The sequence below is a fragment of the Centrocercus urophasianus genome, unplaced genomic scaffold (assembly GCF_019232065.1).
Source record: "Centrocercus urophasianus isolate 14NV4802_14NV808 unplaced genomic scaffold, USGS_Curo_1.0 seq_33, whole genome shotgun sequence".
Classification (NCBI taxonomy): domain Eukaryota; kingdom Metazoa; phylum Chordata; class Aves; order Galliformes; family Phasianidae; genus Centrocercus; species Centrocercus urophasianus.
This window is the reverse complement of record NW_024884900.1, coordinates 3,243,397-3,265,061: the sequence shown is the minus strand read 5'-3', so window position 1 is coordinate 3,265,061 and position 21,665 is coordinate 3,243,397. Positions and strand designations below refer to the sequence as shown.

Sequence of the window (21,665 nt, the reverse complement as noted above, 5' to 3'; positions counted from 1 at the left end):
GCGCCGGGCTGCGGGGGGGAGAGCGGCGGGTCGAAGAGTGCGCTGGCTGCTCGGGCTGTGTGTTGGTGCTTCGCTTAATGATGCGCAGGGTGCTGGGGAGGGCTGGGGAAAGGGGCGTTTTGTCACGCTCAAGATGGAGGTAGCACCCCGGCGCTGTGAGGGTGAGACATGTTTGGCTAGAGTCCTGAGGGCAGGGTCCAGGCTGTTCCCTCAGCGCTGTGAGGGCTCAGCACGCTGCGTGGTGCCCAGGAACTGTGTAGGCTGGTGTGTGGTGGGCGAGGTGAACGCAGTCCCGTCTGCCAGCAGCCATGGAGGGTGGGCCTGATTCTGTGTGCGTGCTGGGCATAGACCTGGGCACAACCTCTGTGAAGGCTGCCCTGGTGGTGGGGACAGAGCAAGGGCAGGTGGTGGCAGAGAGCTGCTCCAGAGAGACGCAGGCCTACACCAGCAGTGTGGAAGCTGGACTGCAGGTAAGGGCTGGAAGTGCTGCTGGTGGTTCCAGGATGGCTGCCTTGTAGTGGCTGGGTTGTGTTACTGGTTTATGGGGACTCTGGTGGCTTTCCTGGATTTTTTTTTTTTTTTTAATTATTATTATTGTGCCTGGAGTGACAGATGGTTGCTGCATGTTTTTTGGGTATCTGAAATTAGAATTAATATGTTCTTTGCTTGGTCTTCAAGAAAGCCGAGTAAAGCTATTTTAAGAAGGACACAAACTGCTGGTTAAGTACTGAAGTTGTCAGGTTACAATGAGAATAGTGCATTTGGTGAGAATAGTAATTCTTCAAGAACTTATTCTCTCTTTTTGTTCAAAATGGAGGCAGCTGCTGAGAACATTCCTTAAGTAGCACCATAGAGGTAAATTATTTGCCTCTACTTGAGCCTCTCACGCATCTGAAATGGTAGCTCAAGCTCAGTTTTCACTACGGAGACTCTGCAGGCCTGCAGAAAGTCTGATTCCGCTTTTGCTGTAGTCCCAGGTGTCACAAGACAACCTAAACCTGTTCTGTTAATCATCACCTTGTCTTTAATGCCAGTCAGCAAACAACAAGCACTTGCCAACTGGGAAGGTATTTTGCACTTCAATGTGAGATGGAATCCTAACTGGAAATTCCCCATGGAAATAACCAAAAGCATATACACCTGTTAAAAGGCTTTATTTCTGTTGTGTTGGTCAATCAAATAAAGCATGAATCACAAACATGAACATAAAGTATCAGCATTCTCTAGGCTAGCATTGTGCTTCCAAGGGCTCATTTCTAAGCAGATATCAAACAGGCCAACCTTTTTCCCTACACCCACGTTTTCACAACTAGAAGTTTATATACATACAAGAGCACACATCTGTATATGTAGGCTGTATTTAAGTACTTTGGCTTGCAGTCTTCATTCTGATCTGTCAAAGTAATCTGAGTCTTCAAAAGCATGACTTTTTTTTTTTTAAAAAAAAAGGTATATTTGAGTATTATGTCTTAAGAAATTAAGAAATATTTGGCTTTCAGTGCTGTTATCTCATTCTCAATTCGCTAGTATTGGTTTTGGGGTTTTGTGGTTCATTTTGTATTCTTTCTTTCAATTTAGTAGTGAATATTATTCTAATGCGTGCTATTAAGCTAAATGAATTCTGTTCTTTGCTTCTGACTAGAGTGGCCTTGTTTAATAAATACAGTGAGTGAGTCCTAATGGCTTTGTGCTCAGTGTAATGTTTCATGATTACAGGGAATGGAGCAGGACAGCCGGAGGATAATAAGAGCCCTGAATGAATGCCTTGCTGCTCTACCTCAGCAGCAGCTTCAAAGAGTCAGTCACATTGGCATTGCAGGGCAAATGCATGGGATTGTGTTTTGGAAAAGAGATCAAGGTAACATTAATTTTTTGGCATTCCTGTGTAGTGTATTATGATGCAGAAAACAAATTCTGAGCGCTGAAGTGATCTGTAAGAAACTACTGCATGTTCATCATCTTCTGTGGGGATTTTGCTTTAATTACTGTCATTTCAGCTGCTGACTATAAATAACCACATTGTTCACACAGATTGTTTGGAGGGTTTATGTGAGATCCCTGTGGAGCGAGTGCAGTTATAAATGTGAAGGTGGAATTGCCTATATGTGAATTGTTAATTGTCCATCATATGCTACCTGTATGATCTGCTGCTGTTTGGAAGAACTTCTGGACCACATGGATTACTTTTTTTTATGAGGGGAATGACATTAAAAAGAGCAACACTTACCTACTTGTTCAGTACCTCAATACTTCTACTGCAGAAGCAGTATTAACACTTCTGTGTGTGCCTTGGAAAGCAAGCTATACTTGGTCTGTATGTTAGGTTATGCACAGCAGTAGCTATCCAACAGGGAATATTGCTATGCTAATTTGAAATGCTGCTTGGCAGCACAGTAAGAGGAAAAACTGAAAATCAGTAATAGGAGATAAGCAGAGATTTATTGTAAATTGCAGAAGAAATTTTCCAAAAGTGCTGGTCACTGCCTATCAAAAGTTGCCAGTTTTAATTGCTTAAGGAGACACAGTGCTATTCATTACTGGTTGCAGTTTTACTTTAAATACTAAAATGATTGCAAAAAAAAAAAATCCAAAGGCTGATGGACTGAAGGAGCTGTTGCTTGCTTTCCAGCTGTCCCAAGGGCTGTATAACAAAACCTCTTGGGTTTGTGATAGACTGATAGGCACAGATTTTTGTGTGATATTGGTTAATATTTTATTTCCTAAAGCCACATGCTACTTTTATTTCATTTATATCTTGTGAAAGAGGATGTTTGCTCCCATTTGTTTGAGTAGACTAAGTGAATTCATGCACTTTGGGATACAAATTAGATTTTTAATAGCATCCTTTAGGGTTAGATTTATGGTTAATAATATTTCTTTGGATCCATTTAGAACTGAGCATTTTGAAAATTGTTTCAAACAGATCTGATAGAACAGGGAATTAAGACAGCAAGAAAAGGCATCCATTTGCTTGTCATGTTTCCTGTAATATTTCCCACCTTTCATGGCTGCTTTTTACTCTGTGTGTATACTTTCAAAGCTCTATATCCAACCCAAGAAACCTTTTAAATCATATTTTGCTGGTCAGTTAAGCAGCCAGGTCTCTTGTGTGACCTGAAGGAGAAGTGGCACAGCACAACTTGAAAGCCTCCTGCCACACCAACAGCAAAACCAAAAGAGCTGCTTTGGTTACAGGGCCAACTGCATGCAGCATGTGGCCTGTCCTGTCCCCACGTTGTAGCCCAGCATTATCTGGGAGGGCAGTAATTGGCAGAGGCTGAAGCTGTGCTGTGGAGCATGCTACTAGCAGACATTACAGGCCAGTGCTGGAGCTCAGCCTCTGCTTGATTTGCTGCTCTGAGGTGTCTGTAATCTGCCTTAGGAGTGCTCTTGGGGAGCAGGAAGCTGCACACTGCACTGGACCAATGCAGACGTTGCTGAGAAGGCTCTGTGCAGCCATGAGAAGTTGCCATAATTGAACTGATGCCTTTGCATAGAAACATCTGACAGCTTAATGAAAGGTGTAGTGATCTCTGTTGGAAAAATTAAAAAGTGCTAGACTGATAAAACTGAATTAAATCCTTCTCTGGATTGGGGTGTTCTTTAGTACTTTGCAGTCCGTTGCCTAATACATGTAGAACTAGGTTTGCAATTGCACTGACTCAAAAGATGGATGAAACTATGCACTGTCCATCATACAAATACTGTGCTCTTCAGTCATGATGCGGCAGTTCAACTCTTGTATCTGAGAGCTGTCATATCTGCTTCTTACCTCTCAGCAGAAATGCAAAATTATTTGAGGATGACTGGAATTATGATGTTATGTAGGACGGAAACTGTGACTAATTAATTTGATTATAATCGCTATTGGGGTGAGCTCACTGTTTCTGCTTTTTTTTCCCCATTGTATTTGACAAACTCAGAGGATCTGGAAGTAAAGAATGCCAGGCAGTGAATGCACTGCTGGTAATTACTGGACTTCTCAAACACTGTTGTGTTTCAGGTTGCAAGTGGACGGAGGGAGGTACTGGCCCTATCTTTGAGCCAGAGGAAGTCAGTCATCTGGTTACTTGGCAAGATGGCCGCTGCAGTCCTGCCTTCCTCTCTTCTCTTCCTCTGCCACAGTCACATATCAGCTTGGCTACAGGATTTGGCTGTGCCACCATCTACTGGTATTTAAAGAAAAGGTACATTGTTTCTCAAAAGGGCTTCTGTGTTAGGCTGTTTCACTTACGGTTTCTCATCTTGAATTTATATGACAATTAGTATTCCTATAGCATGTTAATACAACTCTGAGCTCAGGGGCTTGTAATCATAATATTAAGTACTCAGAGAGTATTTGTATTTGCAGATTTTAATATAAACTGTGCAACTCAGCATGCAAGTCTTTCTGACCTCATTAAGAATATTGCAGATCTTTTTAATGAAAGGAAAAAATTTTGACTACATAGAAATAAAATAATTATAGTCCAGCCTACTGCTCAAAGAAAGTCTACTGAAATAGCTTGAACACTAACTTTGGTTGTGCACACTGTGGAAAGTACAAACATGCCTAAAACAGTAACAGAGTTGATTTGGCTGGTTGCTGCCAGATGTTAAAGAAACAATCCCTAAATTAATTTCAGTTCCTTCCTTCTTTAGACACCACGATTCTTATGAAGTGTCACTGATGCTCTGCTTTATTGTGGCATTTTTGCAGAGGATGCAGTTTTTCACTTACAACATTGCACCAGAAGGATTTGGTCTTCAGTTTCATCTGCAGGAGGCTACATTTCTCACAGATGATGTCCTCCTCATCCATAAGTTGAGGCTAAATAGAGACATATCAGATGTTGTTTTCAGTCAACATGTGTTCAGTAGATACCTGGGATGTGACATGATCTTGCTTTAGAGCCGTGCAACTCACTAGCCCGAAGTCTTTGATTTGTTCCCGTTCTGTTTCACTACTTGGTACATATTCATTTGTGTAGTTTGTGAATCTTATAGCAACTGCAGGAATTTACTTGTTTTTCTCGAATGCTCTGGAATGTGACATTCTTGTACAAATAATTATTATCTTCCTTGTATGTTTTGCTGTGTTGTTCCTTCAAACCTGGACGGCTTGTGCCACTGTCTCTATCTTCCATGAGGAAATACCAGCAGTGTTGCTGCTGTGATAAGAGCTTGGAAAACAAATCCAATTAAAAACGTGCACAACAGCAAACAAGCAAAAATGAACTAACAGAAAACAATAACAGCCCACCAAATCCAATGTAATCACTGAGATACTGAGATTACTGTTTTGTTTTTAGGAGATGGGACTGCATACATCTGAAGTTCCTGTAGCACTGGACATAACCTTGCTTCCAAGGTCTAAAAGCTCCCTTTGCTGATTTTCTTTTTAAAATGTTTTGTTTAAAAGTCCAGACTTTCTGAAGTCTTATGATGCAGCTGGTACTATCCATGACTATGTGGTTGCCATGTTGTGTGACTTGAAGAAGCCTCTCATGTCTGTCCAAAATGCCGCCAGCTGGGGATATTTTAATTCCAGAAACAAAAGCTGGAATACTGACATGTAAGTGCTAAGGTCAATCAGTGGGTTTCGTGCTTTGTGTCAGGCAAAGTGAACACCATTTTGGGCCCTAAGTATGAATGTGTTACAAGTAGAGTGATCTTACTTGTGGTGTGGCTTGTACTGAAGGACTGTTGGGTTTGCTCTTGTTCTGTATGGTGTCTGTGTCTATGTTATATAAAATTATGTATTTTATGGCACTGTATTTTTAGAAATACCTAAGACAGCATAGCTGAGAGACTTATCAGACTTGTTCTCTCTTTCTGTTGTGTGATGGTGGGATGGGATGAAGAAGTGAATGCTGCATCTAAGGCTGTGATGATAAAATACTGTTAATACTGGCAACTTCTTTCAACAGAGCTCCCTTGTAACTGTTGAGATTTATTAGTGATGATAGTTACAGTTTTCTAGGGGCTATGGGATGTCTTGCAGGAAACTGGCTTTACTTATTTATTTTTACTGATTTGCTCTTTCAGGGCAAAGCTGTAAGGCTGTGTGTATTTCAGGGCTTAGGTTAGGCCAGGATTCCAAGATCTTCTCCTGAAGGTAAATTAGTGCCTAATACCTTGAAAGAGTGTCAGAAACTTGCATTTGGCATGCTGAACTCCCACTAACCTCCTGTTTTTGCTGTAGCAAAATAGTGTGCCTTGCAGTTTATTTGCATAAGGAGTTTGTTGGACTTAACTCTTTGTGATTTGGTTTTGAACCACTAACTGCATGACAGCTCAAAATTCTGAAGAATTTGTTGAATTTGTTGAAGTTGAAGAATTTAAAGCTGAATTTTTATAATTGTCCCTCGACTGTGGAACTGCTTGTCTGTCTGACTTTTTATACAGGTATTGCTTCATCATCTCAGGTAATCAGATTGTATATAAAGAAAAGCTATTTGTTCTTCCAGACTATTCTTGTTCACTCAACCTGTTGAACTGGAACTCGACTGAGCTTTTTCAACAGATGAAAGCATCTGCAAATCCAGCAATGGTATTTTTTCCTGCAATGATATTGTTCTGATTGCAGATTGAAAAAGTCTGGCTTTCCTGTTCACTTGCTTCCAGAGGTGGGAGACCCTGGCAGTATTGCAGGCAGGACAATCAGTGCATGGCATGGAATACCCAAGGGAACAAAAGTGGGAATTGCTCTGGGAGACTTTCAGTGCTCCGTTTATTCCTGTCTGACTGAAAGAACTGATGCAAGTACGATCATTTTGGTATCTTGCTTGGTTTTCTCGTTGTCCTCCTTCAGAGTAGGACTGGAAACACTGAATTTTTTCTTTTTTTCTCTAGTTCTCAATATCAGCACCTCTGCTCAGCTGACTATCTCAATGCCCTCGGGTTTCCAGCCTCCGGAGACACCGGATCCTTCCTCAGCTGTCTCTTACTTTCCTTACTTTGATGGTGACTACTTGGCAGTGGCAGCATCACTTAATGGGGGCAATGTGCTAGCAACGTTCGTGAACATGGTGGCACGGTGGACAGAAGAGCTAGGTAGGTTAATTTAAGGGTAATTAAGACTTAAAATTGTGGTTGATCACGGTAAAGGGAAGCTATGGTAACGGAGCAAGCTCAGGGCTGTTTTGTCATGCCGTATAAGGAACAAGGATGTAGGCCTGGTCATGCTTCCTCAGTGTCTGGAATTTCCTTTGGAAGCTAGTGAACAAGTTTGGACAGTCATCTTTGGGCTCAACATTCACACTGCCTCTAGATTTGGGGGTTTCTTTTGTTTTAAGAACAGAAGAGAATGTTTTTTGCAAGTTGTTTTTTTTAAAGGAAAGGTCAATAAATTCTAGAACAGCCTCTGAGTTTGTGTGGCTGCAGTCCAAAAGAGTCCCTTGATTTTTGTCTGTTGCTTTTAATGCATATTTTAGAGCAGTCTGATGGATTTTAAGATTTAAACTCATATTTATCATCTAAGTGCTTTAAATGTGGCGTTTATGATTGTGGTGTTTTGGTTTTCATTGTTGTTGTTTATTTTTTATAATCTCCTGGGTTCCACAGTGCAGAAATAAGCTCTGAAATAATTCTTTCAGTGAGTTCTTGAAGTGAAAAACTCAGCATTCAGCTTCAGTGGCTGAATTGTGTGTGAAGTCTGCCATTATTGCCTTTAAGAGGTGCTGTTTTCTGTGACTTTGCACAGTGTAGGCAGAGACAGATAGTGTATTACTAGAAACAGCCATTTCTTCAATCAGAAAAGGTTTTCTGGTATGACAGATAGTAGATAAGTTTGGATTGAGAGAACTGAGTTCATAATCCTGGAAAAACAATGACCTTTGATGCAAAGGAAGAAGGTATACAGCATTTTTCTGAACAAATAGCTCAATATTCATTTTAAGTCTCCATGTGTAACATATACTAAACCTCTTCAGAATAATAACGTGACATTTCTGATCTGCAGGATTTCAGATTCAAGAGTCTGCCATCTATGCAAAGATAATCAAAGCAGCCTTGGACCAAAACGACAGCCATCTCTCAGTCCACCCAACCATATTTGGAGAGAGACACACTCCTGAGCAGTTGGCTTCAGTGACCAGCATTGCTGCCTCTGAGCTCTCCCTGGGCCACGTAACCAGAGCTGTGTGCAGGGGCCTCATTGAAAACCTCTGTTCCATGCTGCCAGTGCAGCGCCTGCTGGAGACAGGAGTGCGGAGAGTTCTGGGGAGCGGCAGCGCTCTTGCCAGGAATGAGGTGCTGAGGCAGGAAGTGGAAAGGATTTTTCCGTTCCCTGTGGTTTATGGGAAAGATGTTGATGCTGCTGTGGGGGCTGCCATGGTGATGTTCCAGGGAAAATAAATTACTGTTTGGAATGGCCTGAGATGCGTCATCTTTTTTTAATTATTATTATTTTTGTTCTCGGCTGTTCAGTGTTTCCTTTCACTTCCTTGCTTTCTCTGGAGTTGTTCAGCCTGCCATCTCACTCATTACATTGAAAAAAAATCAGCTTGCATTGTCTGTTTGTGTGTGCACAGGGTCCTCCATTTCCTTGTTCTGTAATTCCTGCTTGTGAAATAAGTAATCATCACATTAAATTTGACTGAGTCACTAGGAAAGAGCCATTAACTTTCTCCATAAAATGATACTTCATGCAAGGCTTGTTTTCCTGGTAGGAAGTGTGTCTGGGAGGACTGGGAGAAACCAGCAGCAACTTAACATGATGCTTTCATTAGAGACTTTTTATTCTCAGGGTCTTTCGTAGTATACATACAGCATGACAACAGAGGAGGATCTCAATCTTATTTAAGAAGCTTGGTGGCACACCAAAGCTGTGGGATGCACACCCAAGAAAAGGGAATAAATTCCCTCTTGTTTGTTACTCTTGCTTTTGATCAGCTTTAGCACATTCTGATGAGCAGAATCACAGAAACACCAAAGTTGGAAAAGACCTACAAGAAGGTCCCTGTGGAGGTAGAATATGTCACTGACAACTATTGCAGAAAGTAATGGAGTGGCTGCTGGTAAGAAAGAAGTAACATCTTCACAGGAAACAGAAATCAAGTAGGCTGATGGGGTTGACATCAATGCTCAGAAAATGCCAGAGAGCTCCCAAAGTGCACACATGAGAACATGGCAAAACTGAGAAGAGTTGATGCTGGAAGTGGGAGGAGAGAAGGAACACTTAGCAAAAGCAAGAAGCTAGAGACTGAGTAAGGGAGACCTCCATGTAGTTTTCTTACTAAGCTCTGTGCTGAAAATAATGAAGGAGTTAATCATAATGCTGAAGCAGATGCTTAGCTCAGCAAAGTTCCAGGACGACCAGCCAAGAACCTGGTTTATTGGTAATCTGTATTTATGTATTAATGCACAGGCATTATATTTTATTTGTATGTGATTCCACAGAGTATTTTAAGTAGTGTAATTAGTTTGCTGTTGAATAGACAAATATGTTATTCTTTTATATATGGATAGATGGTAGGACTAGAAAGATCTCTTATGCTCTGTAATTTCATTCAATAATTTAATTATCTAGCTCCATAGCTCCAAAGCTGGAACTGGAGGTTTTTTCTGGCCTGACAGCTACAGCCTAGTGACTTAATCTTCTGGAAAAACTCTCTAGGCTGGTCTGGTGGAAAGATCTTATATGAGTGGTACATTTAGCAATATTTGACACAGTTCTTCATTTGTAAGGGTATTAGATCCATTTTTGATTCAATTGTTCTGTTGCTATTGCTGTTGTTTTCCTGATGGCAACACTGTTTGAAAGCTTGCTGTTCCATATGTGTTATTTAAATAAAGCATAATAGGAATGTGGAATGATAGAATGTCTGTAGGACTTTCAGTTGGGTTCTCCCTCCACTCTCTTCAGAATCAGCTTGTATGTGAAATACTCTATAGGGCTTTGCTGCAGCCACTCAAGAGGGCCCAGAAAGATGAATAATCTCAGAGAAAAGCTGTGGCATATTTTACAAAGTTTTGTGAAGTGAAATGAAGCTGTGAGCTGCAGGAACAATTGCTGTTTGATGGTTTGGGCTTTTTGCAAGCTTGAGTGTATTTACGAAGAGGAAATCTGTAGAAGAGTATCCATTACTAAATGCAATTAGTGGGGGAAAAACAACAGCAACTTGCTGTGATTCTTGTAAAGAGCTTTGCTGAACTCCTGGGAATAGAAGCTACTGATGCTTCTGGTTCCAGAACTGTTCTTAATGGTTTTATTACTCTATTCCCTCTTCTACTGAACTTCCCTTGATTCTAAAAAAAATTAAAATCATCTGCACATAGAACGATTGAACGATAGAACGAACATAGACAAATGGAGTGGAGAAGCAAACTCTGAAGTCTTTGCAGCCCAGGCACCTAGGAGGAGGAATCTCTGGCACCAAATTCCTGTAGAACAGAGGGCGTTTACTGAGACTATTTTGCAGAAGACAGGATTTTTTTGCAACATTCGTAAGTTCTGTACATGTATTTGAGTAGTATGCTTGCTAGTTATTTGTAAGCACTCTATTATTTATCTTAAGTTGTGATTCAGTTAGACATTGTAAAAAAGTGTTTCCTTGTTTATCAGATCAAGCTTTAATCACATGGGCTTCAAGAGTTAGGTGGGTTACGTGTTTTTCCAGGAGATGTATATTTCTTTCAAGAATATTTCTATTGAATTTGAATGTTGTGTTTTTTTTTTTTTTCCAAATTCAAACTTAAAAGGAAATGCAGCTTTGTCTGCATTATCAGAGATACTGACAGTGGGCATTAGAAATAGAAGCACATGCAGTAACTGAGACAGGTTTGAGTAAATTGGCAGGAAGACAAGATTAAGGCTGTTCTGCTTATTCTAATGTTATAGATATTCTGTGTAAATTACATGATTCCATTTTGCATAGCCATCTCCCTGATGCTTTTGGCTTGATTCACGTTGATTTAAGTGAGACTAAAATTAAAAATCATACATGTCTGTATTCCTACTATATTTTTTTCCTTTTTTTTTATATAAAAGTATGTTTGTAACTTTTTACTTACTGTGCTTGTTCTTCTGTACTTCTGGTATCATGTTCCAAGGGAGAATATTTTTCTATAGAGAACTTCTTACTTACAGAACAGTTAACAAAAAACAGTTATTCTCTCAGGGTGATTGGACACAGGGACACAGAAAACTTGAAAGGTGAGCCCAGAAGACTCAGCAATTTGAATTGCAGTCTTTAGTGTTTCATCTGTACTTTGCTGTTTTGCTTCCAGTTACCCTAAATGTGCACATTGATGTTTTATTTCCATGTATGTTATAGAAAATGGTAGGAAATGCAAAAGCCTGACAAGTCTCTTTCCCATCCTGCTTGGAAAGGAAAAAGTAAGTGATTCTTAGTGTAAATATTATCTCATGCCATGCAGGGGTTACAGTGCAGCTTTACTGTGCGTTGTAGGTTTGCAGATGATCCCTCAGAAGATTTTTATGAAGAGAAACAGCCTTGAAGCTTATTTATGTTGAATTCAAACTGAATGTACAGAGATAATTGCTAATGACTGGTATTGGTGTATAATTGAAAGCCTTTTGAAGATTTTGTAATGCTTATGTTCATAGCTGTAAGATTTTGTAGCAATCTAGAATTGGAGAATTTGATTCTAAAGCTATCCAGTTCCCTCTTAAAGCCAGCTATGTAGTAGCTCTGGTACGATGTATTCCTGTCTCCACTGGATTTCCAGGATATTTCACATTCAGTGATGTGAACACCAACATTTCATTGGTCAAAGCAGTTTGATAAGAAAGACAAAATCCCTATTCTACCTTTAGTATGGCATATTTGTTAACTTGTGTCAAGCTCTTTGTGGTTGTAAATCAGACAAGATCAAACCTGTGGTCTTACAGTCATCTTTTATCTGCGGTAAACTTTTCTATTTCCTAATCTTGTGTTTGAGGCGACACCAATCTCACAAGAGCTACAAGCCCCAGTTTTCATCTAGCGCTGCTGTAACCCTGGTAAAGCCACTAAGTGATACCCTTCCAAAAACAGGAAGCCCTCTCTGCTCAAGATCATTAAGATATGATTACAGCACAAGATATCAGGCTTCTATCACAGGCTTGATGTACTCCTGAAAATATATTGTGGCACAAATCAGTTAGAAAGCAGAACATAAATGCAGAGATTATTTGTGGTCTGAAGTTCAGGCCTTGACAGACATTGGATTTTAAGCAGAAGTGACTGAGTTTGCAGTGTGGTGGCTGGCAAGCTCAGGTACACTCTGGTTTGCTTTCTCTATTCTGAAATGAATGGGGCAGTGGAGACAGTAAAAAAAAACAAAACAGCATAGGGATAACAACCTACTAAACTGCCTGAACTCTAAGCATAGTGAATATGTGTCCTGTTTCATTTCTGAGATGAGACAAATCAATTAATTCCTGGCTGTTTCTGGAGCACAATCCTAGGCAAAAAGGGACTTGTGGCACTCTAAAATGCTGACCTGAAGTGTTTGTGTGGTTTGTTGCAGGCTGCATGTTCATCATGTCTTCCATTCTTGAGAAGATGAAGAAATTTGGCAGTTCTGACATAGAAGAATCTGAAGTGACAGATGAACACACAGATGGGGAAGATTCTGCATTGGAAGCACCTGACAACCTGCAGGGTACATTCAGCAGCAAGGTGCAGCCATCCAGAAGCAATATCTTCGCAAGACGTGGACGATTTGTGATGGGGGATAGTGACAAAGACATGGCTCCAATGGATTCCTTTTACCAGATGGATCACCTGATGGCACCTTCTGTCATCAAATTTCATGCCAATATGGAGAGGGGGAAACTTCACAAGTAAGTTTGCCTTTTAAAATGTGGTTGAAATGAGTACATTTTGGCAGTCGTAGGCTGTGCTACTTAGAGCAGTATTTATTGTTTGCACATTTGCGTGCCTGTCTTCTCAGTTTTGCTATTTTTGGTGCCTAAAGGAGTATTTTGCTTGAAATTGATACTAGCTCTCATCACTTTGCATCTCTAAAAATCCAGCCCATGAATCTTAATGATAAGATTTAGTTCGCACACTTGAAACTGCTCAGTAAATGGACATTGCTCAGAATAAGAACCTGGTACTGCCTGGATCCCACACCTGCATTTAGACTGCTGTACTACAATGCAACGTGAAATCTTGCTTTCAACATTTCAGCAGCAAACTCCTAATTTTATCAGGACAGTTGCTATCAGATGTTATTGATCTTGTACATTTTGGAGATCCATCTGTGCTCATCATTGTACTTGCTATTTTGCACAAGCAAATGAAAAATAGTTGTGTGGTAGTTTATAAAAAGCCTGCTAAATGCCTGGTTTTAGTAACTAAAATTTACCCTGTTAGGCTCCTGTCAACAGATTCCATCACAGGCTGCTCTGAAAAAGCTTTCAAATTTTATGACCGCAGAAGGATCTTTGATGCTGTAGCCCAAGGCAACACAAAGGACCTGGATGATCTGCTGCTCTATCTTAATAGGACCTTGAAGCATCTCACAGATGATGAATTCAAAGGTATCACATAATGTCACATACCTAAAGATGCCCTTGTCTTCTTCCAAGACTACTCCTGAGACGGGTAACAGGGTGGGGGGAATAAAAACTTCCTGCACAAAACAGCATTGTTAAATGTAAACTAGCTGTAGAGGGTCCTCTGATAGCCTGTAGTTCCTACTGATTAGGCAGTCCATTGATTGAAAGGCACAGGAGAATGCAGAAAATTGATGTTTTCTGTGGAACTTTGGCTGGATTTTCTTGTCTTTTCAAAAGAACCACGTTAATTCTTGCATGCTTGGGAGTAGATTTCTGTGTAGACATTTCTAGACATTTCTGTGTAGCTGTAATTTTGTTCATTTTAGAACCAGAAACTGGGAAAACCTGCTTACTGAAAGCCATGCTGAATCTACATGATGGGAAAAATGATACCATTCCCTTGCTGCTGGATATTGCAAAGAAAACTGGAACTCTGAAAGAGTTTGTGAATGCAGAATATACTGACAACTACTACAAGGGTAAGAAAACAGAGAATACAGTTGAAATAGTGAATACTCTTGCTGATAAGACTGGAAATAGGGCTAGGCAGGGCTCTCAGTCTTCTGTGTGAGGTGTTATGCTTGAGGAGGGAGTGCCCCAAAGTTCCAGTGTGTGATTAACAACCAGTGCATTCATGCTAGATCTGTCTTGTTAAACAGGTGCAATATTCCACCCTTTGTGACAGAGTGATTTAACAGCAAGTTCCAGGGGCTTCCATTTGCTGTTTGTGCCATCTTTTTTTGTTTAATTCTACAGTTTTGTAAGTCTACAGAGCTCTCGGTTCCACCATCTAATGTGAAGCTGAATGAATTGTGCTACTCTCAGTTTGTGTTAAAAGTTGAAGATTTCTTTCTGTCTCTGTAGGCCAGACTGCACTCCACATTGCCATTGAGAGAAGGAACATGTACCTGGTTAAACTCTTGGTCCAGAATGGAGCGGATGTTCATGCAAGAGCATGTGGGGAGTTCTTCAGGAAAATCAAAGGGAAACCTGGTTTTTATTTTGGTAGGATTAAGCGCATTATGAGCTTGATTGAATGAGTTATCCTAGCATTATCCCAACTGAAAGATGTTAAATAATCCTGTTTATTTGAGACTGGAGGCTTGAAAGTCATAAATGGTTTGATGCATGACTTATTCCAGATACTTTCTTCCCAAAGATGAGTGCATAAAGAAACACAGTAGCTGATGATGTTCATTGCCAGCTTGCTGTCTCCATCCTTTTATTTTTTGAGCACTTCTTTTTTGAGAGATTGTAACCTTCCACCACTCTTTATTTTGTGTTTTTATAAGCAGCCATGTTTCTCTAGTGCAGTTAAGCTGAAGAAAATGTGATAGCTGTTTGAATCCCAAGAGTTAAACAGAGAAATCCACCTCTTCTCACAGTGAAAGCTGAAAATAATGTGGTCTCTTTTCTGTTTATGCATGTCTACTAGGCATTCTGACCACTCATTTCTTATCCATAGGAGAGCTGCCCCTGTCTCTGGCTGCCTGCACCAATCAGCTCTGCATTGTGAAATTCCTCCTTGAGAACCCCTACCAGGCTGCTGATATTGCTGCTGAGGACTCCATGGGCAACATGGTCCTGCATACTCTGGTGGAGATTGCAGATAACACTAAGGATAATACCAAGTTTGTTACCAAGATGTACAATAACATATTGATCCTTGGTGCCAAAATAAATCCTATCCTGAAGTTGGAAGAACTCACCAACAAAAAAGGGCTGACTCCATTAACATTGGCAGCCAAAACAGGGAAGATAGGGGTAGGTGAGCAAATGTGTCCAGCTGTCCTTTACTGTTATGTGATACAGAGTACAGGTGGAACATTTACGCAGGATAGATTTTATCACTGCTTATTGCTAAGTCCTTTCTATTAACAGGAATTAATATTGCAGTCCAACATGCAAAACTGCACAGTGCTTAATGCCCTTGAGAAGTGTGTGTGCATGCATGCATCTGCCCAGGTGGCACTACATGCATACTAGCAGTACATGAGACAGCCCAGGTGGAAACAGAAAGTGGGTTTCTGCTATCTTCTGAACAAGAGGCCTGTACTTTTGATTGATGGATGGAACTCACCATCTGACTGTCTCCATTCATCATGACTGTATACTCAGATGTATAACAAATATTTCTGTATTTCTCTGGTAGGTTTGAAACATGGATAATTGCAAATTGTATGTAGTAGAAAGTAATGAAATGAACTTTATTCTACATCTGCATTTTCCATCCACCAGCATACAGTGAGAAAATTAAATTTTTTTTATTCAGACTTCAATCTCTTTCAGTCCAGTCCAGTGAATTAACTTCAGCATAGTTAAACTGTGTTAATCTAAATAAAAGTATTCATCTGTTATGAAGATACTGAGGAACTAGAACTGTCAGCACTGAAATGCTGGTTGTGTTGTTCTTTTCAATTAGATTTTCGCTTACATCCTCAGACGAGAGATCAAAGATCCTGAGTGCAGACACTTGTCAAGGAAGTTCACTGAATGGGCTTATGGACCTGTCCACTCATCTCTTTATGACCTGTCCTGCATAGACACATGTGAGAAAAATTCAGTGCTTGAAATTATTGCCTACAGTAGTGAAACACCAGTAAGTATGTACTTCCTTGATGTTTATTTGCAGACTGGGGACTGCTGGAGAAGAGCTTTGTGTTCTACACAGTACATCTTTTGTGTCATTTCTGTAAAACAACAACTTGTATTAGAGGAAGCATTTGCTAAAATTGAGCATCACTTGCTATTTTTAAAGCCCAGTGCATATGGAACCTGTCAAGGTTCTCCTCTTTATCTTTCCACTCAGAATCGTCACGAGATGCTGCTGGTAGAACCCCTTAACAGGCTGCTGCAAGACAAGTGGGACCGGTTTGTCAAGCACTTATTTTACTTCAACTTCTTCGTATATGCAATTCATATCAGCATCCTGACCACGGCTGCCTACTACAGACCTGTGCAGAAGGGGGAAAATGTATGTTGTCACTCTCAGTGCGTGATATCCCAGAGCAGCCTCCCATTTGCATGTGTGCTCCTAATGTCAGTTTTCTTCCTTTCCTGAAGGTGGGAGGGAGACTTTGATCTCACTTGCTTTTCAGGCAAGACTTGCACCCTTGGTGCAGCACATTCAGAAATTTAACTTGTTATCTCAGAAATGTAATTGTTTTCAGCCACTGGCAAGGACAGGTCTTTCCTATCTCAAGTTCTGCTGAATATCTCTGTGTTCTGTTTTACACAGCCTCCCTTCACTTTTGGTCACAGCACTGGGGAATATTTTCGAGTGACTGGAGAGATACTGAGCGTATTGGGAGGACTGTATTTTTTTTTCAGAGGGGTAAGATACTTGAAACTTTTCTTTTTTGCTGTAAGTGCAAGTGAGAACCAAACCTGCCTTTTGAATTCATTGCCAAGATAATACATGTTTTAATCTAGAGCTGCAAAGCTTTTTCTTTGCCCTGGTTAGGAGATATCAGGTTGCTAACAAGCCCTTTGTCTAAGGTACAGTTTTATCTATTGTGCAAAGAGAGACCTAAGAAGTCAATGAGCATCTAAACAGTTATGTTGGCCAAAATGTAAGAATGGAGTATTGCAAGTAGCCAAACCTGCATTTAAGTTTAGCTGTCCTGGTTTAAAGTCAGTCACCTTCCTCTTGGCAACCAATGGGGAATATACAGTGATTCACAGATCTTCAGACCAGTGGCTGAATAGACTGGAGTCACCAAAAGAGGTGAGGCCCAAGATGTAAGGGGAATGTTACGTTACCAAAGTGTCTCCCTTGCAACAGTGTTCTTTTAACTGTTCTTGCCAAATGTTGGATGGGTACCAGCTCCCTGGTATAGAAACCAATGCTTAGCTGATATATTCACTTGGGATATTTACTCTCTCCTTGGATACAAAGTTAGTCTTCATTCTGTTTTTTTTCTTTCTTTCTTTCAGATACAGTATTTTGTGCAGAGGCGCCCATCATTGAAGACACTGATAGTTGACAGTTACAGTGAAGTTCTTTTGTAAGTGCCTGTGTCTGTGATTGTATCTCAGCATGAAGCGGGTGACTGTGAGATCTGTTGCTTTGGCTTAAACCACTTCTAATTGGTAGGCACCTTACAAAATACTTGCCAGTGGCTATTGTAGCACTTAAACAAGTGTGTCTGGATCAGTAATGTGGAGGTAAAGCAGATTAAGCGTTCAGAAATGTAGTGACTGCATCATGCAGCTGAGTTAGGAATAGATCTCCAAGTTGGACTTGCAGTGCAGTATGTGCACTGGTTGTGCAGACATCCTCCCATTCCCGAGGGAAACTTTCATTTGGGCCCTTTGTTTTCTTAGAGGAGGTGCAGCTAAAATGGGCAATTTCATGTGTCTGTGGAAGGACAGGATGTGTTAAAGAAATGAATGTCATCAAGGACTTTTATTCCCTTCAGTCAGAATGAAGAGCAAGAGTATATGAAAGTTTGTATGTGGGGAAACTGAAGAGCTTGCAAAGGAAACTGTAGGACTGGAGAAGGAAAAGAATGAATGGAAAAGAAAGGAAGGGTCTGCCAAGGCTTCTGTGCATTCAGTATGCTGTATATCTCATGTTTCTCCTCTGTTCATACCACCTATGACTGTCTCAGCACTCTGGATTCAGAACATACTTGTCTTTCAGCTTTGTTCACTCTTTGCTCCTCCTGAGCTCTGTGGTGCTGTACTTCTGTGGCCAGGAACTGTATGTGGCTTCCATGGTCTTCTCCTTGGCTCTGGGCTGGGCTAACATGCTATACTACACCCGTGGCTTCCAGCAGATGGGCATTTACTCTGTCATGATTGCAAAGGTCAGTACAGTGAGGGGGTGGTGAGGCTAGCAGAGTGCTCACAAGAGGAAACTGCCACCAGTGCCTGGGTTTCTAGGAGTGGAGTCACCAGGTGCTTTCGTGATGTCGTTGGAAAGCCCATCAGAGAACCACACTCAACTTTTATTTTCTGAGCGAAGAGATAGACTTTTTAAGTCATAGAAAAAAGCACCTGTTCCACATCCATGCATTTTATAGCGGTCTTAATACCTTCTGTTACTCTTATGCTTTGAAGTAACTCTACAGTTGGATAGACATAGGTGTGTCTATGTTGACTGAGAACATTAGAGAGCTCATCTGGTGTGAAATAGCAGGACTTTCTGCCAGCTGGAAATTTCCTTAAGAATAGTTTACATGTTACCAAACAGAGCAGTTAAGTGGGAGGCAGTAACTGCTACTAAACCTCTGTATGATGTAGCCATCTAGTCCAAGAGGGGAAGAAAGAGGCAATTATCTTAATATGATTTACACTCACAAAGATGAAACTATTTGTTAAGCGTGTATCTTGCACACATGTGTAAACTATTGCTTGAATAACAGAGGAAAATGTTTTCTGTATTAAAGTTAATCATCTTGGCAGGATGAACAACAGTTTAATGCATAAGCAGCCACTTCACAGCAGTTGCCTTCTGGAACTGAAGGAATATTTTCGACCAACTTTTGTTACAGTTTATGTTCAAGGTTTTGCAATAGAAAAATGTTCCATTTCTATGTTACAGATGATCCTAAGAGACTTATGTCGCTTCATGTTTGTCTATCTAGTATTCCTCTTGGGATTTTCCACAGGTAATATCAAACTTGGAGTTGTTTTTGTTGTTGTTTTTTTTTTTTTTTGTTATCTCAAAGAATCTCAGAAAATTGTATTTTTCAGTTAGAAAACTTGAAACTAGACTTGGAATTTTTGTTTTCAAAGAAAAACTAACAAATCAATGTTGTTACAAAAGTCTTTTCAGAATAACAGCTATGTGTATGACTGTTTTTCATGCCTGGGTCTCAGACTGCTTAACAAAGCTGAATGGATAAACAATCATCCTGTTCTACATAGACAAACCTGAGACAACACTTACTGAAACGTGACAGTTATGGGGGACTATTTTATAGAGCAATTTCATTGGGGACGAGGTGCCATGAAAATATTTTGTCTTATCTGATACTTTCATGCTCATTTTTATTGCTTGCAATAGATTTATGTTCTCAAATTATATTTTCATCTTCTATGTGATTCTTCTTTTGCTACAGCTGTGGTGACTCTAATTGAAGATGACAATGAGGGGCAGGACACAAATAGCTCTGAATATGCCCGATGCAGCCATACAAAGCGAGGCCGCACATCCTATAACAGTCTGTATTATACCTGCTTGGAACTTTTCAAGTTCACTATTGGGATGGGAGACCTGGAGTTTACAGAGAACTACAGGTTCAAGTCCGTGTTTGTCATCCTTTTGGTTCTCTATGTCATCCTTACGTACATCCTCCTGCTCAATATGCTTATTGCACTGATGGGAGAAACTGTGAGCAAAATTGCACAGGAGAGCAAGAGCATCTGGAAACTCCAGGTATCTTGGTTCTGTGAGGCTATCCAAGATGGAGGTTGTGGAGAATTTAAATGTCATGCTAACAGAGGTGATGTTTCATGGATGGGTCTGATGCATGCTTTAAGGTGGTGATAACAATAAAAGTTCAAGATTTATTTTTCTAATTAAAGGCAGAATTCAGGATTTACGTGGCTGAAACAGCAGGTTCTTAGTGGTCTGCTTTGTTTTCCCTGTTAGAGAGCCATTACAATCTTGGATATTGAAAACAGCTACTTGAACTGTTTGAGGCGCTCGTTCCGATCTGGAAAGCAAGTCTTGGTGGGGATCACACCTGATGGCCAAGATGATTACAGATGGTGCTTTAGGTAACCTGCTTGTATGTCAAATGAGCAATCTTTTATAGACAAACAGCATTAAGTATTTGATAATTGATAATGGGAAGAAGAACTGTCCCCTTGGAGCTCTCCTCCAACAAGTGCCATACTACAGTAGTCAGTTTAATCTATTTTCTGGGTCAGACCTTTGGCTTGAGAGTTGGCAGTAGGTGATATAAACTCATCCTGGGATTCTCTCTTAATGCTTAGAATAGATATTCTTTTTGTTGTTCTTTCCCCAGAGTTGATGAAGTGAACTGGTCCACGTGGAATACTAATCTGGGCATAATCAACGAAGATCCTGGGTGCTCTGGGGACCTCAAACGAAATCCCAGTTACTCTATTAAGCCTGGTAGAGGTGAGGGTTTCAGGGACCTAGATTCTAATGATAGAAGCAGTACAGATTGTTTGTTAGAGGGCAGTCTGTTTATACATTTAAGTATAATGATGGAAGCTAAGTTTATGTCTTTTTCAATCAACAACAAAATGTAGAGGACTATGTGGGCTTATTACTCGCATAGCAGTTTTATTCTCTGGAAGAAAAGCACTATGGATTCAGCATTCTGACTGTTGATTTTATAAGGCAGATAATATGTGCAAATCCTGAAGGCTTGTGACAGTGTATGCTGGCAACCACATAGCCAAAAAGCTACTTTGGAGGCCACAAGTATGGCTTCTTCAGGAAGCTTCCTTGGAAGTCCAGCATCCAGCACACAGAGTTGTTTAAGACAATCTGCTGCGCTTGCCAGCTGAAGTATGGAAAACAGAATGTGGAAAAAATTCCACAAAGCCCTTTCTTCCTGCTTCTTTCTTCCATCAGCTTCCTGTTCAAACTACTTGTATATTTCTGTTTGTGTGGAGAAGAAATTAACCATTTTTTTCCTTTTTAGTTTCAGGGAAAAACTGGAAAACTTTGGTTCCACTTTTAAGAGATGGAAGCAGGAGAGAGGAAACGCAAAAACTTCCAGAAGAAATCAAGCTAAAACCTATTTTGGAACCTTATTATGAGCCAGAGGATTGTGAGACGTTGAAGGAATCACTTCCAAAGTCAGTCTGATTTTCTTTTGTTTTTAAGAAGAAGGCCAATTGTTTGTGTTGGTTCTTACAAGGAGGACAATTAAAACACTTCCTTCAGAAGAAGAGGGATTTATGGAAAAAGACCAAAGAAGTTAGGAAATGACTGTGTGCAAGGATTCATTAAGTATCCTGAATAAACTACTCGTTGTTTAAACTCATGTCTTCATGGTTATTTTTAATACAAATCTGAAAGAAAGTAGGTACTTACTGCTTGGTTTTTATTTACTTGGCTAGATATTTGCATGTAGACTGACTTACAAAGTGTTAGACAATTCTTATAGTGTGGTGTGGGTTTGCTTTCTTTTGCTTTGCTTTACATTAAATACACTGAGAATTTCCTACGATTCAGAGCTGTCAG

General features: G+C 40.3%; 2 protein-coding genes across 3 annotated transcripts; both read left to right on the top strand.

Moving 5' to 3' along the window:
* Nucleotides 1-92: 92 nt before the first annotated feature.
* SHPK (sedoheptulokinase) lies at nucleotides 93-8,359 on the top strand. Of its 2 annotated transcripts, XM_042829989.1 has the most exons (7): nucleotides 96-470; nucleotides 1,717-1,858; nucleotides 4,004-4,187; nucleotides 5,402-5,554; nucleotides 6,569-6,744; nucleotides 6,835-7,035; nucleotides 7,943-8,359. In XM_042829989.1, the coding sequence occupies exons 1-7, from the start codon at nucleotides 309-311 to the stop codon at nucleotides 8,335-8,337; spliced, it is 1,413 nt and encodes a 470-aa protein (XP_042685923.1). In that variant the 5' UTR covers nucleotides 96-308; the 3' UTR covers nucleotides 8,338-8,359. The 2 variants fall into 2 exon arrangements, with proteins under 2 accessions (XP_042685924.1, XP_042685923.1); XM_042829990.1 differs by lacking the exon at nucleotides 5,402-5,554 and having other exon boundaries at nucleotides 93-470.
* Nucleotides 8,360-8,443: 84 nt separating this feature from the next.
* On the top strand, nucleotides 8,444-21,461 carry TRPV1 (transient receptor potential cation channel subfamily V member 1). The gene is made up of 16 exons (XM_042829999.1): nucleotides 8,444-11,320; nucleotides 12,457-12,772; nucleotides 13,308-13,474; nucleotides 13,819-13,971; nucleotides 14,357-14,497; nucleotides 14,958-15,256; nucleotides 15,915-16,091; nucleotides 16,302-16,466; nucleotides 16,731-16,826; nucleotides 17,429-17,499; nucleotides 18,138-18,303; nucleotides 19,041-19,107; nucleotides 19,561-19,877; nucleotides 20,094-20,221; nucleotides 20,473-20,588; nucleotides 21,121-21,461. Exons 1-16 carry the CDS (start codon nucleotides 11,272-11,274, stop codon nucleotides 21,285-21,287), a joined length of 2,595 nt encoding a protein of 864 aa, XP_042685933.1. The 5' UTR covers nucleotides 8,444-11,271; the 3' UTR covers nucleotides 21,288-21,461.
* Nucleotides 21,462-21,665: the final 204 nt, after the last annotated feature.